The sequence below is a fragment of the Urocitellus parryii genome, chromosome 10 (assembly GCF_045843805.1).
Source record: "Urocitellus parryii isolate mUroPar1 chromosome 10, mUroPar1.hap1, whole genome shotgun sequence".
NCBI classification, from domain to species: Eukaryota; Metazoa; Chordata; class Mammalia; order Rodentia; family Sciuridae; genus Urocitellus; species Urocitellus parryii.
The window spans coordinates 71,248,934-71,262,768 of NC_135540.1; the positions used below are offsets into that span (position 1 = coordinate 71,248,934).

Here is a 13,835-nt window from a genome sequence, read left to right on the forward strand (position 1 = left end):
GTCCTACGCTGGTCATTCCTGGGAGCCTCACGGCAGCTGAAGAGCCCTCCTTTCCTGCTGCAGCCTCTCCCCTCCCCCCAGTCTCTTGTCCAGGATCATGAGGTCCCTGGCAGGCAGGTCCTCACTGCTGCTGGGAGGACCAGGGCCAGCGTGGCGCCAAGGCCCAGGTCTGGCTTGCCCTCCCTCCCCTTTGTGCCAGGGCTCTCCAGCTTCATGGAACAAGCCTTGCTCCGTCCCACCCTCTGGGCCTTGTGCCATCTTGTCCCCAGGTTGTTATGCGATGCTGCAGCCGCCCTGGAAGCTCTCCAAATCCCCCGTGAAGCCAGGTGCAGCTTCTCTCTCCTCATGGCGGTATTGCAGATCTGGGGGGCTGGGCACTGGGACCCCAGCGTGTGCTTCCCATTTTTCCTCTGACCCCAGGAGTCTGCCCACCGCAGGATGCTGACATCATCACTTCCACCTTGGAAATACCCAGACGAGATGGCACCGTGTCTTTTGCTAAGCTGAGACTCAGTTTCCTTCAAAAAGTTCTGCTTATTTTTAATAATTTATTTATTTTTTATATTTATTATTTTTTTTTTTTTAGTTGCAGTTGGACACAATACCTTTGTTTTATTTATTTATTTTTCTGGGGTACTGAGGATTGAACCCAGGGCCCCGTACGTGTGCAGCGAGGGCTCTACTCTGAGCCACAACCCCAGCCCCCAATAATTAATTTTTTTAGAACTCTTATTTGGGGATCCTTCTGAACTTTCTGAGACCAAGAACAGGTTCAACTCAGCTCCGTGTTGGTGATTTCTTTCAGATTCCAAGATTCTGGGAAATCAGAACATGACAGTAGACGACTGAAGTCTAAGCCATTCAACATCTACCAATGAAATCCCCAAAATAAGCAAAAATAAACCAAACAAGGAGCCACTTCAGACGGATGGCCTTCGGGGTGTGACTGCTGTGGGGTGGGGACACGGACACAGGCAAGGAGTTTGCTCTCTTGAGAGGCAGCTGGGCAAATCCAATATATGGTTATAAAAAACTGTGACTTGGGACAAAGGCAGGGGTGACAGGTTTCTTTCCCTCCAAATAACTTTGCCAAATGACTCTTCTAAAAGTCATGATATTTGCCTCCAGGCTAGAGAAAGAGTCCTTCCTCAGAGCTAGAGAATCAGGCCAGGTTGAGCTTTGCCCCGAAGTCCACGCAGGGGAGTTTTGGAGTTAGCCTGTCTCTCAATTCCTTTCATTTTGTGCCCCAAAATGAAGTGGGAAAAGGCAAAAATAAAAGGAGAAAAGAAGAGGAGAAGTACTAACGACCACGACCCTGGTTCCTGTGACGTTGTAGATCATGAGTCTTACCTTTTACGGGCAACGCAGCACATTCTGAAAAGTGAATGCATGACCAAAGCAGAAGAACAGAGTCCCAGATGGCCACGACCTGGCCCTGGCCTGTCCTCTTGCCTCAGGCCCATGTCCTGGATCCTCCTCTCTGCAGACCACCCCTGACAGGGCTGATTCTGGCCCCTGCTTCTCTGACTCTCCAACCTCTGCTCTCTCCGTGCAGCTTCTGTTCTGAGTTCTGATGCCCTTTGTTTTCTGACACCCGTCTCAGCCTGACTGACCCTGTCCTCAGGGGACCCTCCACAGAGCTCCTGCTCACTGGATTGGCCCCACACCCTCTGCACTCTCCTGTGGATTTGGAGCATGAGTCAAACATGAAAAGAAAGGAGGACACAGGAAGTCGTGAGAATAACAGTTGTTCAGGAGGATGACAGGGGCTTATTGTTGGGGGACAGGCTTAGAGTGGGTTTGGGAGCTCTGGGTCCTCTGTAGACTTTCATATATATTTGCCAATTCATCAAGTATTAAGAATCACAGCTAAGAATTAGGAGGAAAGCTTTATTATATACTTTTATATACTTTCATCTAAATTGTGTTCATTGCCTAATGGGAGCAGAAACACACTGTGTCCCAGAACTTGAAATGGAAACACCAGGATTGCAGGCCAGGGCAGCACACCTGGGACTGCTTCCTGTTGCGGGCACCTCTGACGACATCCCATTCACACTTCAAGATCCAGCTCCTAGGCTCCCAACCATGATCAGAGCACGGTCCTTCTCCACCTGCAGCCAAAGTGCTCCATTGACATGGTGTCTCCATCATGAGAGATTTTTCTTTCTTTCCTTCTTCTCTTTTCCTAAATATAAGCCGGCTTTGACCAGGGATTACATTATATATTATTTGTTTTCAGATTCTATGTATTGTGCTTAATACAGCACTGAATGGGTCGGAGGTGCTGAATATATATTTATGGAGGGAAGTAGAGGAGGGAGGAGAAAGTGAAGGAGCCACAACTTTCTGGTGGGTTCATCCAGGTGGGTGTGACAGTGAGTGACCTTAGGTTTTTGTTGACGAGTCCAGGGGAGTTCCTGCACGACACAGAACTCAGAAGTGCAGCATCATGATGGTCTTTTTTTCCTTCCGTACCTTGCCCATGGATTAGTCTCACTGTTTGTCGACTCGTGTTGGTAGCTTGTTTTCTGCTTGGGTCAGCAAATTCTGCAAGCCCACAACTAAAACCATAGGGTGCTTTTCACCAAACAACCAAGACAACAACTGAGAAACTGATGGGACTCCATTTTTGAAAATAAATAAATAACAGCAGCTTCTATCTCAAGGCCTGTCCAAGGAGGGGGCATGACCCTTGTCCTTGAAAAAACCCACAGAGCACTCCTAAGCACATACCCACCCTGCTGACTTGTTTGTCTGTAAATAACAGGAGAGGTCTGCGGTGGCAACAGGTGTCCCTGACTCAGTCAGGCTACGTGAGGACCCATAGCAACCCCCCTAGAAACCTCCAATCAGCGTGAGACAGGGAAAATACCTGGGATGCCAGATGACCCCCCAGTAGTTTATGGTGGTTGATAACATGTTGGGAAAACATGTAGTTTAGCATGTACTCCCCTCGTGGCCTAAACCAATCAGTTCAAAGGAATCCCCCTCTTGTACTAGCCAATCACCCCCACCCAACTTGTTCCCGCCAATGAATGTGCTCATCAATGTTAAGAGCTGTTGTTTGACTTTCCCGCAGTATGGAATGATTTGCTGTGTGATGTTGTGATGCACAGAGTATCCCCCCAAAACCTATAAAATCTCACTGAACAAAGGACCAGGACTCACTCCCTGGGACCGCTGTGTCGGGAACGGTTGTGAGTCCAGGCTCGAGCTTGCAATAAAGACTCTGGAGGTCTATTGGGGTCCCACGAATCTGGCATAACACAACAAGTAGAAAGAGTGTGGATTCAGTCAGACAGAGTTGAGTCCCAGGGGAGTGGTTGAGCTTACAAGCCCGGCGTACATTGGGACTTCGTCTTCTATAATGTGTATCTTTGTATTAGCCACCCATAGGCTGTTAAGTATTGAGATTAAGCATTAATATGCAGGTGAAATACCTAGCACAGTGCCAGACATAGAGAAAACACCTGAGCTATTGTTAGCCTTTAAAAATGTGTTTTAGCAGGGAGGGGTGGCACACACCTGTAATCCCAGCGACTCAGGAGGCTGAGGCTGGAGGATTGCAAGTTCGAAGTCAGCCTCGGCAACTTAATGGGGCCCTAAGCAACTTAGTGAGAACCTGTCTCAAAAAAAAAAAAAATGCTGGGGATGTGGCTCAGTGGTTGAGCGTCCCTGGATTCAATTCCTGGTTACCCCACCAACAAAAAGAAAAGAAAGGAAAAAAAAATGTTTAAATGCTTTATTTTTATTATTGCTGTTCTGTCGGCTCAGATGTTGTCTTTCTGCACCTACATTTTTAAAATCACTTGAGTCCATCTTTATGTGGAAACCTGGTGGCATCTATTCTCATTATTTTTATAATATTCTGTGGCCCCTCCTCTACCTCTTCTAGGCAAGAGAGAAAAGGAGAAAATTCACAATAAAATGATAAAGGCCTGGATATTTTCTCTTTCTATTCTTGTTTGGATTTCAGGAAAAAGAAATCACCTGGTGGAAGGAGTCATCATTTTTGGCCAAAGGAGTTGATGTATAAACTCTTTTCCTAAGGAACGAAGAGACCAAGATACTGTAAGAGTCTGCTTTCTGTCACTGTGATATCACTGTGATAATCATGTTGTAAAGAGAAAAGGGTTATTTTGGCTCACAGCTTTAGAGATTTTATTCCATGATCAATTGGCCCCATTGCTTTGGGTCTGTGGTGAGACAGCACAAATGGAGTGGGGCAATGTAGGAGAGCAAAATGACTCACCCATCAGCCAGGGAGCAGAGGGAAAGAGAACTGGCTGGGGTCTCACATCCACAATGATCTAGGGACCTCTCACTAAGCCCCACTTCTTAAAGGCTCCACCATCATCCTAGGAAGCAACACAGTCTGGTGGCCAAGACTTTGACATATGGGCTTTTGGGTGACACTATTCCAAACCACGGCACATGTTAAAGGAAAGCTGTGTTACAGAAAAAAAAAAAAATCCAGGCTGTTACATTTGAAGACAGCTGAAGGTTTCAGTTCCAAATTGAAAAACTGAAGATATATAATACTAGAGATAAAATAACTCATTCTTGACTCCTACAGGACCCCTACTTGCCTGATAAGCGACTTGGAAATTAGGGGCACTGGTTTTGGCAACTGAGAAGAATCCAGCCAATTCAAATCTGAAATGAAACTGCTGAGATGTTAAGCTGTCTCCCCTCTAACAAGTCCAGATTATAATCAGGATGTGGCCCTTTCCATTCTCTCACTAGCTATTTGGGGGTTTTGTTCTTTTTTCTGAAGGCAGACATAATTGTTAAATTTGCAGATGTTACATTTAGTTCTTCACATCTTGGCTCTGTGTCTTTATTTGCAGGAAACAAGTTTAATTAACACACACACACATTTCAAAGGCCCTTTTTTGGCCTGGTTATAGTGTTTCTGTTTTGGGAGAAACTTGTCTTTTTGTTTTGGGAGAAACTTGTCTTTCTGTTTTGGGATAAAATGTTACTATTACATATTTTGCAGAGTTATGGTCCATGCAGACAGCTCAGGGAACATGCCCCCTCCCAGGTCTGAGAAAGCTAGCTACCCTTAGGAACCAATGCAGGACCTAGGAAGGAATATGGGTTTATGAGTGAGGGCTGGGCTTCTATGATTATTTACCCCCTGATGTAAGAGGACAGGAGAAGGAAACTAGGCAACCCAGTGCTCTATCTGCACAGGTGAGCACCCACCCTAATGCACTAATAACTCACTTTTATTGAATAAGATGTCCAGCACTGTACTAAGTGCTCTATATGCATTTTGGCATTTAATTCTCACAGTTTTTCTATAAGGTTATTACAGTTGGAACTCAGAGATGAGGAAATGGAGGCTTGGAAAACGTATTACTTGCTCAGTGAGCAGCTGGGGAACTGAACTCAAAAACTGGCCTGATTCTAGATTTGTTCTCAATTTCTAGCATCTTTTCCCTTTACCTTCTTTGGACTCCCTGCACATCCACTTAGGAAATATGTGGCACCTCTAGAACTGACACGAATTCATCTGCAGGGGTGGAGCCTGTGACTGAGGCCAAGCCAATCAGGGAAGGGCTAAAGTGATTGGTTAGGAGTGGTCACGTGACCCAAGCTAGTCCAATCAGAAATGAAAGGCGGGGCTTCAGGAGAAAGCAGGGCTCTCATCTTCAGCCTTGAGGACAGAGTGGGTGTGAGGTTGGCAACTGCCGAGATGGCAGGGTTCCAGGAAAGACTGCCTGATGGTGTGAAGCCAATATTCCGGGAGGCCAGAGGCGGAAGGAAGATGGGCAGAGAAATGGAGGGGAAGGGCTGGCGATAGCGTGAACCTCCACAGCAAACCCTGGCAGCTGCCTGGGTCTCCTCAGGGCTCAGAGGTCACAGGAGCAAACCAAGTCTCAGTACTTTCGATCCAGGTTGAGTTATGAAATTTCCTTCAGAAATATTAAAAAAATGCTTTATAGACAGGGATTGAAATTTCCCTCAAAATATAAAGCAGGGCTGGTAGGTGTCAGAATGACTGGAGCTGGCTGATTTCCACAAGAGTTCTTGGGTTCTGGGGACATCAACTAATTCTGGACCAAACTCTACTCCCCTTTCACAAGTCTATTGTGAACAAATCTTTGTAGTTTTTGATGGTGATTTTTGAAACAGCAGCGAACTCTGTGAGAAGAGAAGTAAATTCAAGGTATTGGATAGATTGGACCATTTTACCACCCCCTGGACCACCACCCAGAGGTCTGGCTTGAGCTTGGCTTGTGGTACTCACTCCTCCTGCATCCTGGGGTGCCTATTCCAAGGCCCATGACAGGACATTAAGAAAAAGGGTATTTGGGGATAGAGAAACATTTTCTGTTTCTCTCAAGTCACATCCTTAGTGAAACTGCTACTTACTGGTGCAGTCACTCAGCCATGCCAAGGGTCAGCTCCATGTATGGAAATCACTATTTAATCCAAACCTACTGGTATCTGAATTTCCCCCACCCCCGATGTCAAATTAAAGGAGAAGTGCAAAGGATAGGAGCAGCTGAGTTCTGTGTGTGCCTTTGGAATCTTGTAACAGCTGTCCTGAGTTGTTGGGATATGTGAGTACACAGAATCTCCTCAGGCCCTTTGCTAGTTGTAGGACTGTTTACTGAGAAGAGAGTAGGGCAAATATCTCCAGCTGAAGGGAATAGTGAAGGGTCAGAAATTGTTTGCTGTTCTTGTGTATGACAGCACCATTCCCTGGGTTTGTGTCCAGAGGTTTGCTCCTGAGCCTGGTGCAGTCATAAATGTCTTATCTGAAGGATTACAGACCAGATGGGGATGCTGCTATCATTTTGTCTCTCTATTACCCAGAAAATCTCAGATGCTGGTTTGCCAACAGGAGCTTACGGCTGGCCATTCCAGGTGGTTTAATTATTTCCATGTAGGAATTAATAACAATAAGCCTTTTTTGAACTATGGGATTTTTCCTCTTTTAATCTCTAACATAGTGGCACTTTTGTGATATAAAAGATGATTAGATGGGCTGGGGATGTGGTAACATGCTCACCTGGCATGCGCGGGGCGCTGGGTTCGATCCTCAGCACCGCATAAAAATAAAATAAAGATGTTGTGTCCACTGAAAACTGAAAAATAAATATTAAAAAATTCTCTCTATTTCTCTCTCAATAAAAAAAGATGATTAGATGACAAAGTCAACCCACCCATCCTACTGAAGACCAGTGGCAAGAGCAAGAGGGCCAGACACTGGGCCCAGGGACCATGGCAGGAGAGGAGCGGGGAGGAGGGAACAGCCTGTTGAAGGGACTGCAGAGCCTACCATGCCATCTGTACTCCAGGAGATGAGAAGTTGGGCTTCGGAGCTGGCTCTGGAAATAAGATGGGCAACTTGCTCATTTATTGAGGAATTGAAGATGCAGATGAATTAGTTCACTGCTGGTCATGTGGCTTCTTAATATTTCAGGAACTGCCTCTAGGAGGCAAGGGCAGTACCTGTTTTTGTTCTCAGTGTATCCTAGGAGCACAGTGCCTTGTATGCTAGGTGTTGAGCACTTTTTCCTTAAATAAATGAATGAATATAGGAATGAGTGACATCCTGTGCTGAGGTCGGGTGTAATCATGCTCTGGGGGATGCTGTGGTTTGGATCTCCAATGTCCCGAGAGGCCTATGTTGAAGGCCTGATTCCCTGGGGTGGCACTACTGTCAAGTGGGGGAGCCCTTAGCAGGTGGGGTCTAGTGGGAGGTCTTTAGGAAATGTGGGGTGTGCCCTTAAAGGGGACTGTGGGACCCCAATCCCTCTTCTTCCTCTTTGCTCCCTGGCCTGTGTGGTGAGTGGATTTGCGCTAACACATGCTCCCACCATGATGTGCTGGCAGCTACAGGTTAAAGCAGCAGGGGCCAAATGATTGTGGACAGAACTTTCAAAACTGTGAGCCAAAGTGACCCTTTTCTCTTCATAGGTCAATTGTCCCTGGTATTTATTGTGGTGACGGAAAGCTGGCTGACACAGAGGATGAAGGGGAAACGAGCATTTTGTGAGATTCTCTAGTTGTAACTGGAACATCATGCTTCTGAATTTCTTAGAGGGACTTATGCTGTGCCAGCAGGTGACACCTGTCTGTATCTGGAGAAAATGACTTTTTAATGACAGTATTGTTCTACGCTATTTTGAAAAATTCATGCTGAAGACTTGTGAGCTAGTTTTCTTTATTCTGGGTAACGGTGAGGAAAAGCTCCTAAGGAATCCAAAAGACGGTAAGTCTGAGTTACTAATTAAGGAAGAAATGACCCTGGAGACTGCTTAGTGACTACTGAGAGGCTCCCCGGAAGCACATAATTTCCAGGGCTTCATTCCATCTGTGGAGTGTGCGGACATCTGATTCTGAGGCTCAACTTAGCTGCTGCACTGCTCAGGAAGTTCTTCAGAGTCTCTGTCATCAACTGGTTCTTCTTACAAAGCAGGTTGAGTCTGGGGACCTTGGAGTTTCCATGAGAATGAGCTTACTGTGCTTTTGCCTGCAGGCCACAGTCAGGAGGCAATGACAGTGACATTGGCACAAGCCACTGTGGAATGGTTTTCATTATATAGTTTCAGCAAAACCTGGTATTCTCCCTGCAAGAGACACAGGGAAAATTATTAGGCAGGGGACACACACTATAGTCAATCATTCAGCAGCCAGCCTTCTGGGCCTGAGATTTCAGCATCCACAGCTTCAACCAACTGCAGACTGAAAATGTTTGAAAAAGAGTTGCATCTGTACTGAACAGCTACAGACTTTTATCATGGTCATTATTCCCTAAACAATACAGTATAAAAACTATTTATGTAAAATATATATACCAGGGATTGAATCTAGGGGCACTTTACCGCTGAGCCACACCCCCAGCCCTTTTTTATCTTTTATGTAGAGACGGGGTCTCACTAAGTAATTTGAGCCTTAAGTTGCTCAGTCTGGGTTTGAAGTTGCATCCTCCTGCCTCAACCTCCTAAACTGCTGGGTTTATAGACATGCATCACCACATCCTGCTTATTTATACAACATTTATATTATATTAAATATTGTATTAGGTATTCTATATAATCTAGAGATGGTTTAAAATATTCAGATGATGTGCATAGGTCGTATGCAAATCCTACACCATTTTATCTAAGGGACTTGAGCATCTGTGGATTTGGATATTTGAAGGGATCCTGAAACAAACCCCCCAGATGGACTGTATTTATTGAGCAGCTTTTATGTATAAGGCCTGGTTCCAGATACTGGGGATGAAGTAGAAGAAGACAAACCAACTCCTTGCCCTGTTTGGCTCTGTCTTTCTGGGAGAGATGAACAAGCCACACATGAGGGACCATGGAGAGCTTGTTAAATACTGATGCTAAGGAGAACAGGGCAGGAAGGAGTGGGTGGGAGAGCTGGGGAGGGTGGGACTAATGTTGGTTTGCAGTTTTCAAAATGTTTTTATGAGTGCATCATCATTATGCAAAATAGCAGGCTTCATTTTGACATAATCATACATGCATGGATATAATTTGCTCTGTCAGTCCCCAGTTCTTTCTGTTTCTCTTCCCTCCTTCCTCTCCCTGTTTCCCTTTCTATACTCTACTGGTCTTCCTTGCATTTATTTATTGTTTTTTGAATTGGTAAAATTCACCGTGGAATATTCATATACATACACAGCAGAATTTGGTAAATTTCACTCCACATTTCATCCCACCCCACTTCCTTCCACCTCTATTCCCTTCCTCTACTCCACTGTTTTCCCTTATTTTTTCATGGAATAACCCCCAACCTGCCTTTCCTGTTTTATTTTGTTCTAGCTTCTGCACATGAGAGAAAACATTTGACCCTTGACTTTCTGAGTCTGGCTTATTTCATTTAGTATGAAGTTTTCCAGTTCCCTCCACTTAGCAGAAAATGCTATAATTTAATTCTTTATGGCTGAGTAAAACTCTATTGTGTGTCTGCGCCACATTTTCTGTATCCATTCATCTGTTGAAGGGCACCTAGGTTGGTTCCGTAACTTGGCTATTGTGAATTGAGCTGCTATAAATATTGAAGTGCCTGCATCCTTATAGTATGCTGATTTTAGTTCTTTTGGATAAATATCAAGGAGTGGGATATCTGGGTCATATGGTAGTTCCATTTCTCCTCTTTTGAGAAATCTCCATACGGCTTTCCAAAGTGGTTGTTCTAGTGTGCAGTCCCACCAACAATGTATGAATGCACCTTTACCCCTGTATCCTCAACTGGTTTGCAATTTTAAGGATGGTGGTCAAGAGAGGATCTACTGAGAGAAAGATCTTTAGGCAAAGACCTGAAGAAGGTGCAGGGGGGCGCCATGCTGCTCTGGGGCTGATGGCTCAGAGTTTGAGGAGGCCAGCGGTGCTGCCAGGAGAGAAAGGAGAGGAGGGGAGAGTGGGAGTCCACAGGAATCCAGAACCTTAGGACCTCACAGGTCAGGGTGGGGATGTTGGCTTCCAGTCTAAAAGGGTCTAAAAGGGACTCAAGTTATGACCGTTTTCCCCAGAAGAGTGGTTGTATTTGATTTATGTGTGAATAGAATTTCTCTCTGCCATGTTGAAAAGAGGCTGTAGTGGGAAAGGGTGAAGGCCTATGATTAGGTAGGAGAAGACTGCAGTCATCCGGGTGAGAGGTGAGCATGACTTGGTGGATAGGGAGAAGGGGCTGGGTTTGGGATAGATTTGGAAAGAAGAGCCACTATGATTGCTGAGGAAACCCAAGTGAGTGAGAGGCAAGAGATGGATTAAAGCCTTCTGGCCTGGGCAATGGGGAGGATAAAGTATCATTTGTTGAAATGGAGGAAATCCCGGTGGGGGCAAAATTTCACAGCATAGAACCAAAATGCTCTATCACGAAGAAGGGTGCCATCTTTCAGGATTCCTTTCTAGCAACAGGACTTTTTGCTGGTGGCATATCACCACTTGGAAGAGGCCATGACAGCCATGCTAGATGAGGAATTGTGGGAATATCCCAGGGGTTGACATGCTTCTGTCTTGTTCTCTGCACACTGTGGTAGCATGTCTGTAGACTCACCAGTCTGGAGAAGAAAACTCAGGGTGGTGAGAGGTAGTGGCAAGCAGAGCAGAAAAGTCAAGAGAGAAGGATGCATAAGAAATGCCTGGCACATCTTTGAACGGCCTGTCACCCGAAGGAGGGAAGGAGTTTAATCTGTATCAAGCCAGAGGGAAGGAATAAATCAGACCATTGGATAGAAGTTGCAAGATTGGGAGCTTTTGGTAGCAGCGGGCAACTTTCTAGCAATTAGCAAAGGCTCAGGTGGAAATTGCATTAGAGAGAAGCAGGCTATGCGCTGGGTGATTCTTTGGGTGTGAGGACTGATTAGGTGATTCAGCTTGAGGATTCTGTGATGCTTCAGGTCAAATGTCAAGCAACTCTGATATTAGAAGCAGTGTTAGGAATTTCACCAAAGCAGTGTAGAAGTTGGAGAATGAATTATGAGTAAAGGCCAGTTGAAATTTATCCAATGGTGTTTCTTCATCATCACCACCACCACCACCATTATCACCATAATCAACATCATCAATATTCTCTACTTCTTGTTTAACTTTCCAAGTGCATGCAAGCCCACAGTCTGCAAAATTGTTGAAAACCAAATGGGTTTTTCATTATTGCTTTATGAGTCGAAAAGAAAATGGAGTATTTGGAGGAAGGTGCTCTAGATGATGCATTACAAGGCACACATACTTTGGTAATGGTAATAGTCTTTAGGCAACTGTGACAATCTGGGGACAGGTGGACAGACGGCTGCAGTCTTTGTGCTCTTGAGGAGGACACTGCATTTGTGAGTTAGGAATGTGTATTTGCTTCCTTAGTAATACATGGTTCAGACTGTACCTATACTTTGTTGTCCATATGCTTTGGGAAGCCAAAGGATCTCTAAATTCTAATTAAGAAGATAGAAGGCATAAACAGATATAAAATTGCATGCAAGACTTCAATTTAGGCTAAATAATTGGGTGTGTTAGATGGAAAATAAGCTATTTGGGATGGTTTGGAATGTTTCCAAATAACAGGATAAATGTTGAGATGATAGACATGCCAATTTTATGACTGTACATTGTATACAAACATTGAAATATAATAGTATATGTTATAAATATGTATAATTATTACATGTCAACTGAAAATAGTATTTGTCTATTTCTCTACCTAAAAAATAAATGAAAAGTAATACCAAGGCACTTAATATTGAGCTACATTTTTGACCAAGCAGGGACTGCCATTGTCCCAGGCATGAGCCCCAGAAGGGGAGGAGGCCCAGGCCCAGGAGACGTGACCATGGCTTTGCCCTCACATCAGGCCGTGCCTCCTTTAGCATTGCTCTGGGTTAAGGAAGGAAGGTACTGCTTTTCTTCTAAGCTTAGCAAATGACTGCAATAGGTTTGGTCCCCGAGTCACAGTGGTTCAACTTAGGATGACTTGAGAGTGATATGCATCCCGTAGAAAAGATATTTTGAATTTTGAATTTTGATTTTTTTCTCTAAATAGTGATATGCAGTATGATCCTCTCTTGATCCTGGGCACCAAGAGAGAGCTGAGGCTTCTTCCCATTAGCCACACAATCCCAAGCGATAGCAACCACCAGTCTACAATGTACTTGTGGCTAAGCTAGGATGCTTGGTAGGTTAGGTGCATTACATGCATTTTTGATTGAATATTGTAAGTTATTTTCAACTTACAATAGGTTTACCAGGATATAGCCCCTTTGTAAATCAAGGGACACCTGTAAAGCTTTTTACATCTCTGGTGAGTTTTCTTTCAGAAGGGTTCTATGACTTTAAAAAGTCCTTTTCTATTTCACAGCGATTGCTAAGGGCAGCTAGTTAAAGAAAAAGCCAATTATGCAAAATGAAAATCAATGGTTAGCAACTTTTATGTCAGTCTCCTGTGGGGTAGCAGAAGGAAAATGAGACCAAAAAAAAAATTCAAATAACAAAGATTTAAGGAGAAAAAAAAAAGCTATCTGGAAGATTTTTTGGCCCTGGATCCTAGAAGTGAAGAGAGGATGAGTTTTCCTTTCTTGAAAAATTTCTATATTATACTGAAACACCTAAGGAGAAAACCCTGCAGATTCCAGGAGAGAAAGCTGGGGTTTCACCCAAGGTGGCCTCTCCAGATGCTGCTGTGGGACAGAAACCCAGAGGCTGGGCAGAAAGGAAGTAAACCCAGAAATGAAGCTAAGTGGAGGAGATTCCTTATGGATGAGTCTCGTCTCTTGTGGCTCTTTCAGGTTTGGGATGGCTGGTAAAATGAAGTTCAAAACAAAACAAAGAAATTAAATGATTACATTTCTACAATTGTTTTCGTGCTCTTCCGTAAGATTCTTGAAGGAGTAGCATATTGAAAATATATTGCTTATGCCAGAGCGGCTCAAATTCAGACATTTCATAAATCACATTATTCAGAGTTTTAACTTTTATGGAATAAATATAAATTTCTAGTGTTAGTTGTGAGTCTTGCCAGTGAAGGTCCAGGACATGAGCACTTTATTTAGTTAGCCTGCTATGTATGGTCTGAATGTTCCCACCGAAACCTGGGTTGAATTTAATCCCCAGTAAATAGGTGAGATCAGGTGGGACCAAGACGTGATTAGCTTGTGAGGGGTATACCCTCATAAATGGATTAATCCATTCTTAATGGATTGATGGGTAGTCTGTAGAGTGGGTCTGTTATAAAAAGCAGTTTATCTCTGTCTTTTCTGTGTAGTATGTGATGCTCTGGGCTACACTGGGACCCTGCAGAGAGTCCCCACCAGCAAGAAGGACCTCACCAGATGCAGCCTCTTCTTAGAGACCTCTCAGTCTCCATGG

General features: G+C 44.4%; 1 protein-coding gene across 2 annotated transcripts in view; it reads right to left on the reverse strand.

Annotated features, from left to right (window-relative positions):
• Positions 1–8,510: 8,510 nt before the first annotated feature.
• The window catches only part of LOC144257328 (lymphocyte antigen 86-like), a 66,879-nt gene continuing 61,554 nt past the window's right edge, over positions 8,511–13,835 (reverse strand). The window contains exon 5 of one of the 2 annotated variants that reach the window (XM_077803565.1): positions 8,511–8,594. In XM_077803565.1, the coding sequence (XP_077659691.1) occupies positions 8,511–8,594 (84 nt within the window). The remainder of the gene's footprint in view (positions 8,595–13,835) is intronic. The other variant, XM_077803566.1, reaches the window with a different exon arrangement.